Source organism: Phragmites australis, chromosome 14, assembly GCF_958298935.1.
Source record: "Phragmites australis chromosome 14, lpPhrAust1.1, whole genome shotgun sequence".
Lineage (NCBI taxonomy): Eukaryota > Viridiplantae > Streptophyta > Magnoliopsida > Poales > Poaceae > Phragmites > Phragmites australis.
Genome location: NC_084934.1, coordinates 25,405,837 through 25,424,608, shown reverse-complemented (window position 1 = coordinate 25,424,608; position 18,772 = coordinate 25,405,837). Strand labels below are relative to the sequence as shown.

The following is an 18,772-nucleotide window of genomic DNA, read 5'->3' as shown; positions in this document are numbered from 1 at the left end:
CTACTTATTTTTTAGAAACTTATTAAAATGAATAAAATGTCTCCATGTGGAGAATCAAAAAAGATTTCTATTTATAATTCCAAAAGCAATTGTTCCCCATGTCTAATACAATTCAAAAAAAAAATCAATTTGTGTATGAGGGTCTAATTGTATGTGAAATTTTGGGTAAATTTTTCTTGAAAAATGTGAATAAGGATATAGTGCAAGAATATGAAAAATAAAAAAAATATTTCATTAGCCTGAAAAAATAAACACATACAAGACATTTATTCCGTAGGAACAAGTTGCAGTGGATTAGATTGAAATAAGTAATGCATGTCAAACACATTTAAAACTTCATGTAATTCTACAAACTGCAACCAAGCATGGAGTGTGTTACTTTTCCCATTAAATCATTTATAGTTTTAACTGAAATAGCAAGTATTTAAACATTTTAGTCATGAGCACTATAAATTAAATAAGTCTGGTGAATAGTTGACGACCATAGCGACCAATTTGACTATGCAATGCGATTGTAGTGGCAGCTTGGCTACATTAAGTTATGCTACAGCAAGTAAACTCAATATAGAAGGGTCGGTTTCATAAGCCTAAAAGGGGTCGAAAGGCCCTAAACATCATATCCAGCTGACTATAAGGCCCCATTTGGTTTTATAATCGGAACCGTTTCTGGTGAGAAATGAGCCGATGCAAACCAAACGGGCAGGTAGCTTCCATTTCGCTCCGAAAATGCGGCCGAAACGCAGGGCGATTCGCAAAACAGGGTGGAGGGTGTTTCGTGGGAGTAACTGAGGGTGAGTTCTGAATATACCCCCGAGCTCTCTCTGACTCCCTTTTTTCATGCCTGAGCCCTCCTCACTTTGCTTTATCCTCTCCCCCCTTCTCTCTCTGCTAAGTGACCCTCAAGACCGAAACAAGATTATTTTTACAACATTAAAATTGGCTAAAATACTTTAAAATGTATAATAAAAGAATATAATTTCAAACATTATGAAAACAGTTTTGCTGGTTCTATAATTACATACTCTACATGTTAAATTTACTAGAAACCATGAAATACTCACTAAAAAACAAAAAATAGTAAATCAGGACGATGGTAAATTAGTCAGTTGCATTACCATCGTCTGCTTCAAGAGACCAAATCTAGCCAACTACATATTCTGATTAAAAAAACATTTAAAAACCCAAAATCAAAATATTTCAAAAAAAAATCTAGATCCTACGGAACAAACCGTTTTCCCTAAAGACCAACAGGATCCTGACATCGAAGAGGAGAGGCCCATACGCCATAACACTACTGATTTAAGCCCAACGATGCGAGCCACTTCACCAAAAGTTCCTTCTCGGTTCTAGACCCTCCCCCACACACCCAACATCATGACACCATTTTCTGCTCTGCTACATGCTGCACACCATCGGTGTATGCCTCGCACGGTGGTTCCAGACTCCCAGCTAGTGCTCGATCCAATTATAGCTTCCGCTTCTGGTTGCCGTCAGATCCAAGTCTCCGACGGCAGCGTTCGGTTTTCCGTTCTCCCTTTCTCGAGATCACGGCTTCTCCACCCTCGGATGCCATTAGCCCAGCTCCGGCCTCTACCAGAGCTCCAGAGCTGGCACGCTCCAAACGTCCATGCGTACGTGTTCTAAAGCGGAGCGTGACGAAACTTCCGTTACTACTCGAGCTGAGCTGCCAGTGACGGTGGTCCAGCAACAAAGCAAGCCACCGTGTGCTCCGCCAACAGGCAACGGGCCAGAGCGCGACCGGACCGCACGCCACACCGTTCTCCAGCCAGGCGAGCACCGCGCCGCGCCGCGCCGTCACGTCATCCCATCCCATCTCGCCCGTCCGCTCGCGCGCTATCGCTGTCGGCCGCAGCACCGCGTGCGTGCCGGCCCATATGGCCATATCTAGAAGCCCCAGCCCCAGCCCCAGCCCCAATGCCCACCACCACACCGCGACACCCGCGCCCACTCATCGCTCTCGCTCTCACAACACGAGTGCCGCCGCCACAGGCGACGCAACGAGGGGGGAATGGCCACGGCCACGGCAGCCACCGCGGCGGCTAGAGCCGCGTTGCTGCTCTCGCTGGCGCTAGCGCTTCTGGTCCCCGGGGCCGCGGGCGCGGAAGGCGACTGCCACTTCCCGGCCGTGTTCAACTTCGGCGACTCCAACTCGGACACGGGCGGGCTGTCGTCGCTCTTCGGGGCCGCGCCACCGCCCAACGGCAGGACCTTCTTCGGCATGCCCGCCGGCCGCTACTGCGACGGCCGCCTCGTCATCGACTTCATCGGTACGTACACGTTCACCAGCCCTCCGAACCACTCGGTCTCGCGACTGACAGGAACTCCGCCGTACCGATCACTGTGTATGCGTGATGATTTTACGGCCTCTTTTCTTACTTTTCACCCGCTCCGCCGTTTGCTTCTTCATCATGACTGCGCGTCGGGCCCATGTAATTTGACAGAGCCGAAACCTACCGCCTTGGATCCAATAAATGCCGCCTTAATTCGTCCTGCCTTGTGTGCAGTGGCGAAGAAAAGTTGAGACGAAGTTCACGTACTCCGTCGTTTTGGATAAGTTTTGCATAAAACATGGTTTCCAATTTATAATTTTGATTATTTTTCTTTATTAAAATTTATTTAGAAAATTTATTAATTTTATAATTTTATAAAAGATTTTTTAAGATAAAATTACAATATGATTTTAGGGTTTCAAAACTAAAAAATTTAAAAGCTATTGTTAATTAAAATTTTAAAAGTTTAACTCAATATTTCTCAAAATGATATGTATTTATAACAAAAACCGAGTACCAGTAACTACTTGTAGTAGACTGTAGTAATTAGTAAGGGCCAACTCTAGCGTAGTGGAGTACCACGTCGAATTACTGCGTTACTTTCTGCTCCTCTCCGCTGGAACACAACGAGCACTCGAACCGGAGTAAAGCAAGCAGAAACGCCAACCCCCATACTGCCCTCCGGATGGAACCAGCCAAGCCAACCCTGACATCCACGACCCGGAACGCCTGCCCCAGACCGAGCATGGCTGTGCTAGTGCTGGCTGCCCGGCCACTGAGAGGCCACCCATGTCCCCGTCTCCGTCCACACGTGAACACGCCGCTGGTTATTTTTCGCTGCGTGCCGACACGATCTTGGTTTTATTCCACGGATTCTGACAAAAAGTTCAGTAACTTGCGTGAAGCATCTTTCGACGGTCATACTCCATTGCCCATGCCATGCGATCTTGCCGGGAGATACTTTATACATATGCATATTTTGTGTTGGTTTCCACTAGGAGAATGTCGATATTCCCTTAGTTTTTGGGATGCTGATTTGGGACGAAGGACAGAAAGAAACATTAGGTTAGGCTGGTAGGCACGTGAAATATAGTGGGGGGCAAACAGACATGAACGAGAGTTAGGCTGATCCGTATTCGCCAAGCAATGATCAGGGAGCAGATTGTGTTGCAGGACGAATATCAAATGTGGATGCTTCGCTTTAAAGATTCTGATCGGAGTTGAGGGATAAAGGGTGACATTAGCCTTAAGTAGTCCTAGGGTTGGGGAAAAACAATAATATACTTCCTTCATCTCATCATAGATGACGTTTTAGCCTCTTATATAATATTCAAAATATATAATACTCTACAATTTTAAGGTAATTTTAGTTCAAGTTTTTCAGTCTTACTCCTCCATCAAGTAATTTTCTTTCTAATATAAGTCTCATAACTCATGCAATTAATGATATTAGAAGAGCATAAGATGATCATTTTATCTTTCACTTCAATACTTATGCTCAGCTCTAAAACATAATCTATTTGAAACGGAGGGAGTAAAACATGAGCAAACAGTAGGAAGAAATATAATATACATGCAGGTTCTGTTTGAAATGCAGGAATTCAGTGAGAAACCGTAGAAGAATTTTGGGCTTGAACTTGTATGAAACTATCTTGCAGTACTATGTTTCTGCTCAGCCTTGTGACCACCTCACTGTTCGGCAAAGTGATGCACCTCACAACTTGTAACGAGTAGCAACATCATATCATGTCTTCTGTGCTACATGCTACCTGGTTATTAGACTGGCATCTAGTGATTTATAAAGTTTCAGGCTTTCTGCCATCTATCCATGAATGATAAAAATACCGATACAATTACTATTTCAGCAGTCGAGATGCAAAATGACGCTGCTTAATATGGTTTTTACTTTTTTTCCCTGATACTGCAGCTGAAAGCCTGGGAATACCTTACCTCAGTGCCTACCTCAACTCGATAGGAAGTAACTTCTCACAGGGAGCCAATTTTGCGACAGCCGGTTCATCAATCAGAAGACAGAATACATCTTTATTCCTCTCTGGTTTCAGCCCCATTTCCTTGGACGTGCAGTCCTGGGAATTTGAGCAATTCATCAACAGAAGCCAATTCGCCTATAACAACAAAGGTACCATGTGGAACTTGAAAACCATGATTTCTTTCTTGTATAATATTTCTGTTCTGATCCATAAACTAATTGCTCTTCTGTTTTTCACATGTAGGTGGTATCTACAGGGAGATCCTGCCAAAGGCTGAGTACTTCTCCCAGGCGCTTTACACATTCGACATCGGCCAAAACGACATCACCACAGACTACTTCGTTAATAAGACCACTGAAGAAGTCAAAACCATCATCCCTGATCTGATGGAGAGACTAACATCAATAATCCAAGTACACTGTAGTTCATAGAACGCAAACCACAAAATACATTTTACTTTTTCACATGGCCCATCACACCCTGTTACATGGATATGCTCATTGAGCTGGTTGGGATGCTGCAGAGCTTGTACGGGCTCGGGGGAAGGTACTTCTGGATCCACAACACGGGTCCGCTCGGCTGCCTGCCGTACGCGCTGTTGCACCGCCCCGACCTCGCCACTCCCACGGACGGCGCCGGCTGCTCCGTCGCCTACAACAAGGTCGCGCAACTCTTCAACCTCAGGCTGAAGGAGACCGTGGCGAATCTCCGTAAGACGCACCCTGACGCCGCGTTCACGTACGTCGACGTCTACACCGCCAAGTACAAGCTGATCAGCGAAGCCAAGAAGCTCGGTAGGCGCCATCGTCCCGGCCGATGAACACAACGAGTTCATGGCCTCTGAACATTGGCTCGTGGGGAGCTAGCTCATGCTGGCGTCGTTTGTGATGCAGGCTTCGACGACCCTCTGCTGACCTGCTGCGGGCACGGCGGCCGGTACAACATGGATTTGAACATCGGCTGCGGCGGGAAGGCACAGGTGAACGGGACGTGGGTCGTGGTGGGGAAGTCGTGCGACGATCCGTCCAAGAGGGTGAGCTGGGACGGCGTGCACTTCACCGAGGCCGCGAACAAGTTCGTGTTCGACCAGATCGTCGCCGGCGCGCTCTCGGACCCTCCCGTGGCGCTGAGGCAGGCGTGCCATAGCAGAGGGCAATGAACCGGTGTGTCACTCGTCGGGCTGGCTGTTCAACTGGGGTTGCCGCTGCTTCTTGTTTTGTAAGTGTACATTGGACAAGCTCGCATGCTCGAGGCTGAGGTCTACTGCTTCATTTTGTATTAAGTAAGGGAAATGGAAATAACACCAAAGAGCAATGCAGCTTCTTGTCAAATTGCCGTTGGCAAGGGTTTCAGTTCCCACCACCATCTAGCTCTGCAGCATGTTCAAGTGTTAGACATGCAACTTTTACATGTAATTGACAGTTACAACTTGCATGGAGAAGTTGAACAGATACTTACTAGATACCTTGGGGAGTGGAAGCAGGTGCATCAACATCGATCTGGCGGACGAGTGGGTTATATGCCAGTTAAAATTGGGTCATTCTAGCGGCGTACTCTGGTTTCTAAATTCTAATGCAAGTGCGTGTGCGTCAACTATTCGAGTTCCTTCTCTCTCTCTCTCTCTCTCTCTCTCTCTCTCTCTCTCTCTCTCTCTCTCTCTCCATTTGCAGTGCAGGCAACCACTCGTCAACAAACTTATGTTGAGCATGCTTATGCACGCAAGAACAGCGTGATAAACCTACTACATGACCTCGGTTGCAGCAAGTGTGAAGGGCTAAAATATGTTTAAAAGTTGGTTATGAATTTGTAAAGTTAGATCTTGCAACCAGTGGGAGCTTCAACAAAAATTAAGAGGGGGCCGGTTCAAAAGATTCATTAACAAACTTATGTAAAAAGCTAATTTATTACTGAGATATAAGTGAATTACTAAGTGTTTTCTAATGACAAGGAGGGGCCTCGGCCCCCTTAGTCTCCATTAAGCTCTGCCAATACTTGCAACAAAACAAAGGATCCTACAATGGGCACATGTTCAATGTCCTATATTTCTGAAAAAAGAATAAGTTTACTTAACCCCTAAAAGTACCGAGGTTCTCTACTTGATCCATCATCTATATATGGGCCCCAAAGTATTCAATACCATCTAAATAATCCATTAGGGTGTTTTTCATTGATCCTCGCCTCGTGGTGTATTACATAGCTCATTAGGTGGTTGACGACATGGCATTGACCCCACGTGTCATCCCATCTCTCTGCATTCTTCTCTCTTCCTCCCTCCTACACTAGGGCCCTCTTCCTCCTTCGTTGTTGCTATGTCATCCTATATCCACCCATCCTGCGCTACCCCCATCAACCAATGGTGAGGATAACGTGAATCACTAGTCAAGGCGCCAGGCCCACCATGGTTGCAGTAGTAACGGCGCGGTGGACTCCGTGAAGCTTGTCAATACTACATGGGAAGCCAAGGAGACTAGCTATGCCGCTGGGGCGAGGGTGGAAATCGAGGCTTCCTGCTCCCTCTCTCACCTCTCCTTTCTATTAGCAGCCCATCGCTAGTGTGGGTTCATGGAGGAGGAGGCCGTGCCACCGAACGTCGATAGAGGGAGACCAAGGTCATCACCACGAGGAGCAGTGTCAGTAGCAATGAGGTCAACGATGACATCGACAGAGTGGCAGATTTAGGATTTCTGAGAAAATATTGATCTACTAAAAACAGAATGTTTGCAATTGCAAAAAGAACATTACAAACACTTTATACTTAGTTTCAGGTCTGATGTCGGTGTGAAAGTTATCTCATGTTTCTTTTTAGATTTCATATGGACATCCGCCTTCTTTTCTAATTGAACTACAACCTAAATTCAACAGCTATCTAATTTCAGAATTTCTCCACAAACAATGAAATCAAGGCAGAATTTGCTCCTGGACATCCAATAAGAGCAGTAAAGAAAATCAGACTGAACCGCCGGTTCAATGGGAAAAATCGGAACCAACAGTCTACCTGGTCTGATCATAGAAAAAGATCGAAGTAGTAAAAAACCAGCCAGAAACCACAACCTAGGCCCTGTTTGGATTGAAGGAAAAATGTAGGAAAAGTTCAGGAAACACATTCCTCAGGAATCATACTCTCTCATCATTTGGAATGAAGGAAATACCATAAAACTTTCCAAAGGAAAGACAAGGAAACCTGTATTTTTGGAGGAATTAGAAAATGAGCTCCGAGCGCAGGGAAATCTTTCCCACGGCGACTCGCTCGCTGTCTCCCTCCCTAATCGTGCCTTCTTTTCAAAATTTTAGTGCACAACTAGACTAATAAAAATATGATTACTATTACTTTCAAAGTTAATGTGTTTCAAACATCTATTCCTATAAAATTCCTATAAAGCTCTGTTCCTGTGTTCCAAACATCCATTTTATAAAAATACTGTATTTTTTTAATCATCTAGTTTGCTACTCTATTCCTTTTATATTCCCGTGTTTTCTGAAAGTCTTACATTTTGTATCCATCTATTCCAAACAGGGACTTAACAGTAGATTCCCAAATGACAGTCCAAACTACCCTCCGAGTCCCCAAAAGTCGATCCCTCCAATGACCCAGACAGACTATTCTACACGAAATATGGAGAGAAAAGGGGTAGGTGGTGTTGACATCGGGTGAGAGCCAGCTCTAATGACCACCCCAACGCAAAATGCGTTGTCTCCTGTGCATATCATATTAAATTTAACCGGGTTCAATCGATCGGTCCAACCAATGAACCAGTAGCCTTAGAGGTTCGAGGACAGGTCCAACTTTTTTACTATGCCAATAAGTAGCTAGTTAGCTACACGGCACTATTTTTTATGTTTGCAGGAACACTCTTGAAAACTATAGATGTTAGACAGAAAACACCATAGCGTATTAAAATATTCATTTCAGGACGAGGAAGAGAGAGACGCAATGAAAAGTATGTTTTGCCGATTTTTTTTTAGCTAAGCATGCATGGGTCTGGAATTCCAGAATTAAACACGGAAGACAAACATTTCTATTTCTAAGCAAATGGCGTTGCTGGTCATCCCGACAGCTGCGGCAGCGGAAATACAGTGCCTCTCTACAGCTACTTGAGCATCGACGACGGTATGTGCCCGCTGCCCGTGACGTCCGGCGATGCGCTCCTGGCGTGCCGAGACCACTCCAAGCTGCTGCAGGGCAAGGAGGCGGCCATGGCGCTCTGCCTTGACCGGCCTGTTGGCCGAGTCCATCCACCACCGCTACGCGCTCGCCGATGCCCACGGCGACTCCGCGAGGACGCCCCCTCCCGACGGTTCCCAACGCCAAGCAGGTCGATGACAATGACGAGAGTTCCGACGATGCATATCGGGTTCCCGTTCCCCTCCGACAAGGAGACCGAGTCACATGTTCCCCGCCTCCAGATCACGGTGCCGACGCAGCCTGAGCCGCTACACATGGCCGCACCGTACGATTCTGGCTACACTCCGCAATACAACTACGACCTGGCCCGATGAATGTATACGGCGGAGCTGACACGTGTGGCTACGGCCAGAGTTTCTTCAGTATTAAGTAGGGTGCTTTTGGTTGCTAGTATATGTTTTAACATACCTTCTGTAGAGTTAGCCCCGCTGGATGTAATACGGTGCTTAGCTAATGATGTTATTAGTATGTAATTAATATGTATTAAGTGATATTAATATATTTTGTAGAATATTAAGGTTTAATAAGATAAACTAATGACTAAATAGTACTCTTATAATGCTGTGAAGTAAATATTATGATAACACCTATTTATATATTTTTTCTCATACAATATATTTCATATAAGTAATTAAATATCATCTCTTCTCAATCAGACTAAACAGATACAAACAAATAAACAAATTATATATATATATATACACACACTCTTAGTCGTAAGATTAACTGACTCATGTATACGAGCTAAGCTCAAACATAGCAATAATCAGGGGCGGATCTAGGGCCTGTGCTGGGGGAAGCCTAGAGGAAGATAGAGGAAAATTAAAAAAAATACATCATTTTAACCCATAAGCCCACGAAACCCAGATAAAGAAAGAGAAAATCCAGAAAAAATACATCATTTTAGCTCATAAACTATGAATTTAATCCAATAGCAAGAGATCCAGCACCCTTTCGCATTGGGCTGAATCCGCCCCTGGTAGCAATCAAACACCCCTAAGAATCAAGGGCTCGCATGCGTAGAAGGCGCTTTGTGTGAAGAGGGAATATTGCGTCCATCAGAATCGGGGGCGGCCAATACCATTTGCCAGCTTTCTGCTTAGAAATAGAAAAGTTTGCCTCCTATGTTTTAATACCGGAAATCTGGGACCATGCATGCTCAGATTAAAAAGGTCGGTATGTTTTGCGCAGTCGGGTTTGGAGTCGACGACGCACAAAGATTTACAGAAATTTAGCCAGGGCTAATCAGGAGCGTTGATGTTAGATCTGCCGTCCCCTACTTTTTTTTTAATAGGGCCCCTTACCCGGTCTCAAAGCGGGTTCGAATCCGGGTGTGCTCGGCTGCAACCGGCAGCTTTGCCACCACGCTTCTTCTGTTTGCCGTCCCCGACTTCTCCGATCGAGTCTGTCTCCAGTCAAGCCGCACCCAAAACCCCAGGCCGCCAGGCGCCACCCCGACCCGACCCACCGCACCACCATGTCGGCCGCCGCCGCGGCGCTCCGGCCGACCGAGCCGCTCCCCCTTCCGAGCGGGCTCTCCCTCGCGCCGCGCCTCAAGCTGCTGCTCACCTTCTTCCGCGCCGACCTCACCGTCCGCCCCCTCGACGAGTGGCAGCTCAAGTCCGCGCTCCTCGCCTTCCTCCGCGACCCGCCCCTCTCCCTAACGCTCCTCCCCGACTCCGACCTCTCCGTGCGCCGCCTCCCCGACCTCCAGAAGCGCCGCCGCGAGGAGCCCGTCGCCTCCGGGGTCCTCCACGTCCGCGACCTCTCCTTCCTCCGGCCCCGCGACGGCGAGGCCGAGGAGGTGACACCGGAACAGGAGGAGGAGAAGTACTTCGAGTGGCGGGGCTCCCTGGTCGAGAAGCTCGCCGGCATCGAGCTCAACCTCGAGGGGGTAAAGTTCCGGATGAGCGTCGAGATCCCGCCGTCCGAAGACTTCAGGGCGATGAGGAAGTCATGGGAGGATTTCTACTCCTCCCAGCTACTGAATAGCAGTACGAACTGGTTCTTGTATCGTATGTTCCTGGTTACGTTCACTGCTTGCTAGGTGGAGTTTGGATTGATTTGTGCTGGTTTCAGGGAATCCGGTGAGGAAGACAGCGAAAAGGCCAGACACAATTATTATCAGTGGTGTGCCGTCCAGGTGGTTTGCAGAGACAAGGATATCGTCCAAACCATCCACGCTGGTCACGCACACTATCTTCTCGGCGCTTGGCAAAATAAGGTGCAGTTTGGTGTTCTTAGTTGTTTTGGCTAATTATCTAATATAGAGTACATTCTTTTACACCAATAGGCTACAGTACAATCCAAAATAACTAGTGCTAAGAAAATGGAAGCTCTAAAGCCTAAAGACCTCTAAACTAGCTGAGCTGTATTTGGCCTATAATAGAAATCAACAACACTGTTGTTTGACTTAACTTTGTTCATCTCAACAGCTTTTATTTTGTTGGTAGTTTCTTGTGTGCCTTGCCTATTCCTGGAATTGCACAGTGTTAATGAAACTGATATGCACACAGATGAAAATTAATACCACACTATCACTAGAAGCAGCCTCGTTATGTGTTAGAATTAGTTCATTTTCGCTTTCTGTTTGATTATACAGTTACAATATGAGGCTCCAAGCTATCAGTTATACTTTGCACACAAAGCCAGTAACCAGTTTTTTTTGGTTTCTTACGTTAGTAAATATATTTGTGATGCTTAGAGTTCATAATAAAAAAATAAAATTGGAAAAGAATATTCTAAAAATCATCAGTGTATTGTTTCTCACTAAAATCATGAGCTTGCCTTTGCAAATTGATTCCCTGTGAATTGGATCCATTGAAGTTCTGGTCCATAGATCCTTCGATATCATCTTTTCGTTGGTATCCATATCGCTCTAGTTTTTTCTTACTAGCCTGTGAAGTAATATGATAATTTGTGCTGTGTTGAGACTAGGTTCTGCAGTGTCTTTTACTCTCTGTGAAATGTTAATACTTATTTTACCTAATGCTTTCCTGCAACATTCTACCATCCAAATAACAGGAACCTAAATATTGCCAATGATGATGAGTCAGAAGCAAAAGAAGATGGTACCAATAAGGGGCTCATATGTGGACTCAATTGCAAAGTTTGGGTGCAATTTGAGAGCTACGATGACTTCCACGATGCAATGAAGGCGTTATGTGGACGTTCATTAGAGAAGGTAATGTTTGCTTCAGTTGCCTGTTGTTTCTCAATCCTCCACTCTTATTAGAACACATAATATAGCAACATGACAATTGACAATCTTTGCTTTTCCTCTATATTTATCTAAATCAATTCATCCATAATGTAGCATGTCTGCAGTGATCATGTATTGAAGTTGCATAGCATGCATCCTTCATATGCCCTTATTATACGTGACATAATCACATAACCAAGTGTTAGGTATAATTCACCTTTGTTACTTTATGAAACATCTATGTCTGTCTGGTAAACGATCTCGTCTGGCAAAACCCTGCAGAGAACCATTTCATGGTCTTAAAAATGACTAAGTTTGTAGTGCAAGGACTGAGAACCTATTGAGCCCCAGTAGCGTGTACTGATTGGGGCACAGGGATCATAAGTTAGCTGATATGGATTGACTAGGGATAAATGGGATAGAAGTAGCTAAGGACAACAACGTTGCAAGAAGCTCAAAATGCTTGTATGTATTATAACCAGTTGTTAGAAGTGCATAACTTCTATGATGTTTGAGGGCCGCAAGCATTATCAGTAATTGCTCATTTCCTTGCATATACAGCTCTGGTAAGTTGTAACTGAGGCAGCCTTCCCTAGACCTGCGTACCTTGTATTCCACCTTAACACACATTTGAAGTGACAATTTCAGTTTTTTTTTTACACTTGGATAGACACATGTTTACAATACGTTTTGTTTTATAATTATTTGAATTCATCTAATGATTGTTTGTAATGTTTTAGAAAACATAATGAAAGCTGACTTTATTTTGTTTTTGAAGGAAGGATCACGGTTGAAAGTAGACTATGAAGTGACTTGGGACCGTGAAAGTTTCTTTCATATTGCACAATATGAGCCTGCTCGGAGCAATTTAGAAGAGAGGGATGCATCAGCATCAGTTCATGGCCGGAAGAAACATTACAGTTCACGAATTGAGTCAGATCATAGGAAGAGATTTAGGGTAAGTTACCATATCAATACTTCTACTAACAGTGTTAAGTCTTCTTGTGGTATGCTTAAGCTTCATGCTTCAGTGAAACATTCGTGCATGATAGCTGCCAAGTTTATGATCAGAATTAACTTTTCAGGATTTTAGTAAAATCGTCACCCCTTGAATAGATATTATAGCTTTGGTTTTTTGATCCGTTTTGTTATTTGTCCGTAATTTTTTTCCTTTTCAATTCTCGGTCAGTATATTAGGATATTAGGCATTTCCATGGGTTTATCTTGCCAATTTCATTGAGTTCCTTTGGCACGTATGATGTATTTCTTCCTTAAGTCTAGATGTTCTTAAATTTTCTAATCTGCAGCATCCCTTCGTTGTAATTCAGGATTGATGACAGAAGCTCTTGGTACCAGCGATATTGCTATGTTCTGAGGAGAGGGGAAACGATTGCATTGTACCACAATTGTATTGTTTCGTTCTCAGATTTCAAGTTACCTTTTTCCTCCTTTCAGTTCTCAATTAACCTAACAGAAAAATCATTCTGATAGTTACTGATTTGTAGCTATCACTATTAATATTGTCCTGGTTGATACCTAGAGAGCACAACAAAACCAAACTGGTTTCTCTTGTCAAAGAATTCTCAGCCATTGAGCATTGGCACCTCAACCCATGCCAGGGCCAGCCTTGACATCTCGGTGGCTATGGGGCAAAACAAAAATTGGAGGCCTTCATTAAAAAATATATTTTAATTGAAAATTAAATATTGGTACATTTAGAAGTTTATAAAAAAAACAACGTTCTTTGGTGACTATAGTAATACATTAAGAAGCAAAGTTATAGCATTTGATTACTAAGGACAATGCTTTCGAGATGATATGTTACCATAAGATAGGAAATATAACCCTACAAGAATTAGATAAGAAACAAAAATGCCTCGAGTGATTGGAAGATAGAGACTTCAAGCGTGGGTTATTTCATAGTTGGAGAATGATTAAAAAACGAAAATCAAATTGTCTTCAAAAAATTAGTGTAAGACTATAATTAGGGTAATCAAAATAAACAACTAAGAAAAACTTGCCATGAAATCGTAACTCTCAAGTTGCAACGACAATTGACAATTCCCTTCTTGCTAAGTGGTTCTAGCCTTTCATTCTATGGTTCCATCTTCACTCTGGACTCTGATGATCGATGAAGTACTGAAGAGGTGAATTGGTGATAATCAAGTCTCAAGTAGGAAGGGTAAGAAATAGTATATTGTATGTAACGGTTAATTGATGGATTATGGTGCAGAGTCATTGCAAATCAAAGTAATCGAAGCCGAGTAGGTTAGAAATCCATGAAATTAAAATCTTCTCTATTAATTGTTGTAACATAAGGTGAAGAATATGAAGTGATTGCTGTGACATTCGAATTTGGGTAAGAGAGGAGGAATTTAGAGGGGATTGGCATGGCTGCAAGAGCTACCCGTCTTCTCTCGTTCTTTGGTTGTAATGGCTTGATAAGCGAAGAGCACAAGCAAAGGCATCAACTCCTACTGAGGGCTTGGGTTAGACCATAATCTTTCTTTGTATGGTTGTCTTTACATCTATACATATACAAGACTATGTATTACATATATACTTAGATCGGGGCCTCAAACTTTTGGGGTCCCTAGGCCATCGCCCACGCGGAGCTTTCTAGATACCAGAACTACCGTCTTTCTGGCTTGGATAACCTCTTTTCTTTGTAGAGGATGAGATGCTTGCTGACCCTGTGATAGGTTTTGACTGAAGTTTGTAACATGTTATTGGCGTTAACATCGTTTGTTGTGAAATGATGGTATCGATGTAGCAGGCGCATATGCATCGACCTTGCATGAAATCTTCTCGTCTAGAATGTCAACCGAGTGCATTTTCAAGCATCCAGAAGTACACGTGCATGACTTTTGTTTCATGTGCACTTTCTGATGTTGATGCACTGATTCACATGCCTGGAACATAGAGGTTCATGTACTGTTGGGTTTTGGGTTCTCCATGGGGTCCTAGTCCCAGCTGGTGTTAAGGTGGTTTTGCACTGGTATAAATTTCGGGACCAGATCAGATTTGATGTTTTGAGTTTTAGATCGGATGCGTTCTCGCTCTATAAAGTCTCAACCTGACTCGTTGCCACCTTTTAAGTGGAGGCACCACTAGTAGGAGAAAGGCTTTTCCCTCGCATGCCTGAATGTACAAGTTCTTCTTAGGCGCATTATATGTAAAACCGCAGATGAATGAGTAGGAAAAGGAACATATATCCAAAACACACAGATAAATTGTCATTACCTACTAGAATTCTAACAAAGATCGATGACACAGGATAAAATCACAATTTAAGAACTTTGTGTGTATTTCTATTATACTAGTATCGGGAGTAATTGATATTTATTCCGAATGGTCGATGCTTTATAAACACTTTTGGGGTAGCCACACATAAAAGGGGCTGATGCACATTTACAGGCACGCAAAAAATAAATCAACTTAAAAAAGGGAGGAAAGATAACCTGGAAAACTTGATCTTTCTGGCCACCCAACTACGCAAAAATTTACAAACTACAACACAAGATAATCCTGCAAAGTGTGGTGAATCCATGTAAATTATCCTTTCTTGCGATGTGCATGGCTTCTCGGTGAAATCACCTCATGAGCAGCGCCAGAGCTACTCTTCTTGCCATGTGAAGGAGCAACCTTGTCGCTCGCCTTGTTTCCAAGATCCTTGCGGGACTTCGCTGCCGGTGATCTTGATGCGCCCTGCGCTTCCTCCCCACTCAAGATCGGCAAGATGTACCACCAAATGGAAGTGCAGCAGATGGCGAACACCCTCCCGAACACGACCAGGCTCAGCAGCAGCAGCGCCACGGCCAGCGGCAGGTAATGTCGCGGTCTCACCATCCTCCCCCAGGACCACGACCACCGCTCGCCGCCTGCCTTCTTCTTATCCACCGGCACCGCTGCCTTCGTCGCGGGGACGTGCTTATCAGCGTCTTCCTCTTTCGGGCTGGCAGGCTCCGTGGGCGGCGTCGAGGGCCGCGTCGTCGGCGCAGTAGTCTTTTTGCTTTTCTTGGCGCCCGCGGCCTGCTGCTCCTCCAGCGGGAGCTTGACGACGATGGGTACCCATCCCTTGGCCTCGGACTGCACGAACCGGACCATGAGGTGGTCGGCGTCGACGTCCGGGCCGACGCGCCGCAGGATCCTCTCCCGCCGGGACTCGAGCTCGTACAGCACGGTGGAGAACTTGTCGAGCCCCCGCGCCGCATACGGGTTGTCCTTCCCCTTCTTGATCTTCGCCGCCTTGGTCGCGGCCGGCTTCGCCTTCGCGCCGCCGCCGCCCGCGCCCTCCTCCTTGTCGACGTCCTTGAAGTCGCCCGCACAGCAGAACATCATTTCTCGCATACCGTTCACGACTTTCCGGTCGGGGACCAAGACCTTTTATAGAGGCCAGCTGCCTGTTGCGCACTTGCACTGCAAGCTCAAAGCTGCTTGTGGTACATGTCTTCCTGCCCCGGTACTATAGTTTCAGTCGTTCTTCGGAGTCTGGTATCCGTGACGACCAGGCCATACGATGAAGGCCGCAGGGCAGCTCGTTCTGGGTCTGGTCAGGCATGGAGGGGCGCGAAACACTATTCAATCACAATCTCATGGCTTGTTTGCCACGTGCCCACGTTTGAGGTCAACTCCAACGGAGCCGGCTTTTGTCTCCTGTATCACTGTGCTGACGAATCCTGTTGCACTTTGCTGATCACTGCCTCCTGCAACCCACTCCAACAGAGCCCGTATCAGGTAGTAAATAGGGTAGCTGTTGGAGATAAAAAAAATTGAGAATGATGTAATAGTTTTAGAGGATGTTGTAATATTATTATAAAAATAAAATTTTAGAGTATCTGTTGGAGATAATCTGACTTGTAAATCTTTTCTCGATGCAGGAGTTTGAGAGCAAGAGTGCTGTCTGTTCATATGAACTTCTTACGATTCTGCATCTTGTGGCATCAATCTTGTCTGTTCCCCGTCGACCTCACCGTGCCGGGCGCCTCTTGTTGATGCGGACCTACCTTCAGTGTTGGTTAAATTCGACGCTCTGATTAACACCCAACCGATGATCTGGTCTGACATAAGCAGCAATTAACGGAAGTGTGCGTGCAGTTAGACTAGATTGATCATGCACGGATGCATCGATTTTATCATCTAGACCGAACTGGAAGTGGCCACTGGTTGGTTGCGCTGGTTTGATTCACGAGCGGCACGAGAGTTCATCATCATTTTCCATATTTCGGTGCTGATTAGTGACTACTCACCGAATCTTCTCTCCAGGGTTAGGATGTCGCGTCTCTGCAGCCATCGTGACCGAGCTGTTGACCTGCAGCTAGCCAGGTTTGATTGCTGCCCAAGGCGTGGACTTCTGGAGGAGCCTGGCTAGATTATATTGCATCGTAAATACGTGTGTGCTTGAACGAATCAAAGGCACAATTCTTCCATGCGGTATGCCAGTATTATATTTGGCGTCAAGTCAAATGAAGAAGATAAGTAGTAACCTTCCATCCTTCTCCATCTACTTTTCTATTTTGTACACTGCAAGGCTGCCCATCTTGAATGATTAAACCAGAGTTCAGAGCTGGAAAAAAGAAGCGCTTTAGATTTTTCCGTGTGGTTAGGTTCAAGGCAGAACTAGGATTGGACGGACGACAAGGGAACCGAGGAACTGAAGATTGGACGATAAGGGGTCGAGGAACAGAGGATTGGACGACAAGGAGACCGAGGAACTGAGCAAAATTGAGCACTCTAGGCCAATTAGCAGTCATTCCGTACCATGGTGGCGTTGTGGCACTCGTACATCCAGCATAGGGGAGGCTCCCAAATTGATAATTTTAATTTTTTATTTGGACTTCAAATATTTGAAAGCTCCAAATTTTATAACTTTAAATTTGAAATTGATGTATTATGGCTTTTGAAGGTTTAAATTAAGGTTGTCCAGATTCAGTGACAATAGGGTTTGATCTAACACGAGAACCTACCAAAACCACCTCCCAATAAGCTTAAAACTTCGAGGTTAGATGATGGCTTTGTATTTGGGAAACGCATACGCAATGAAAAAGCCACATCCTTATCTGCAATTTATTCTCTCTCTCTCTCTCTCTCTCTCTCTCTCTCTCTCTCTCTCTCTCTCTCTCTCTCTCTCTCTCTCTCTTCCATCAGGAAGAGGTCTGAAACCAATCCCAATCAGAGGCCCTAATGCTTTCATCAAATCATTTCTCACGAGTACAAGCGTTGGGCCATCTTTAGACAACTTTGTAGAATACGTTTGTCAACTAGACAACGAGTAACATTGGAATCTTTGCGGCAGTTCAAATAAAAAGCATCCATCTCAATGCCGATAGGAAACAATTTTATAGTGGTCCATTGGACCGGACGTTTTCTTCATTTACTAGTCTCCACTTGCATGTGCATGCAGCCATGGAGTGGATTAGATCAAAGCTATCTACTACATTACACTTTGAGTACTCAGGTTAACGAATTCTGTCATTTTCTGCGCCGATCCATTCGACTAGGTCAATGGATTGGATGCAATTTATCTATCTGAAGAACAATGGGAAATCCCGCACGAAAGCGGTGACAGTTACTGAAGAACGAACAATGGCGACTAAACAGCAGCGTGCGCAGGTATGCAACACGGAAAGAAAATTCACTGGGTAAAAGAGTTTTTTAAGTTCAAATCAGACGAACACATATACTCACATACACATATCATACTCACATCAACAAACATCTATATGAGTGCATCCTAGTATACGTCTAAATAGATTGGAGACATAACATCACGTAACGTGAACACGCTTTGACCGCTTAACACAATCACATATGCATGTACTATTCCTTTTAGAATTAAACTAGTTAGTTGCTCGTGCGTTGCAACGAAGAGCCAAAAAATTTCACTTCAAAAATAATTAGCTCGACATATGCTAGGAAGCGAATTACATGGAAAATCGAAACTGGGGTTAGCTACTCTACCGATCAATGAAGTTTCTATGGGTTTTGATTGGACAAATGGGGGAGCGAGAAAATAGTTGGCTTATATGAGATCTCTTTTCATGTCAATTAAATTGACAGATTTGAAGAACAATGGTAGGAAAATAATCCTATGAGACCCAAATTA

General features: G+C 44.6%; 3 protein-coding genes across 4 annotated transcripts; 2 read left to right on the top strand and 1 right to left on the bottom strand.

The window, feature by feature from the left end:
* Positions 1–1,961: 1,961 nt before the first annotated feature.
* On the top strand, positions 1,962–5,744 carry LOC133891435 (GDSL esterase/lipase ACHE). The gene is made up of 5 exons (XM_062332148.1): positions 1,962–2,288; positions 4,219–4,431; positions 4,526–4,695; positions 4,806–5,076; positions 5,176–5,744. Exons 1-5 carry the CDS (start codon positions 2,030–2,032, stop codon positions 5,439–5,441), a joined length of 1,179 nt encoding a protein of 392 aa, XP_062188132.1. The 5' UTR covers positions 1,962–2,029; the 3' UTR covers positions 5,442–5,744.
* A 4,029-nt stretch (positions 5,745–9,773) lies between these two features.
* On the top strand, positions 9,774–13,202 carry LOC133891722 (uncharacterized). Of its 2 annotated transcripts, XM_062332459.1 has the most exons (5): positions 9,776–10,459; positions 10,545–10,689; positions 11,490–11,649; positions 12,446–12,625; positions 12,996–13,202. In XM_062332459.1, the coding sequence occupies exons 1-5, from the start codon at positions 9,943–9,945 to the stop codon at positions 12,999–13,001; spliced, it is 1,008 nt and encodes a 335-aa protein (XP_062188443.1). In that variant the 5' UTR covers positions 9,776–9,942; the 3' UTR covers positions 13,002–13,202. The 2 variants fall into 2 exon arrangements, with proteins under 2 accessions (XP_062188444.1, XP_062188443.1); XM_062332460.1 differs by lacking the exon at positions 12,996–13,202 and having other exon boundaries at positions 9,774–10,459; positions 12,450–12,601.
* Positions 13,203–15,008: 1,806 nt separating this feature from the next.
* LOC133891232 (uncharacterized) lies at positions 15,009–16,137 on the bottom strand. The gene has a single exon (XM_062331943.1). The coding sequence runs from the start codon at positions 16,015–16,017 to the stop codon at positions 15,223–15,225; it is 795 nt and encodes a 264-aa protein (XP_062187927.1). The 5' UTR covers positions 16,018–16,137; the 3' UTR covers positions 15,009–15,222.
* Between the last annotated feature and the right edge of the window lie 2,635 nt (positions 16,138–18,772).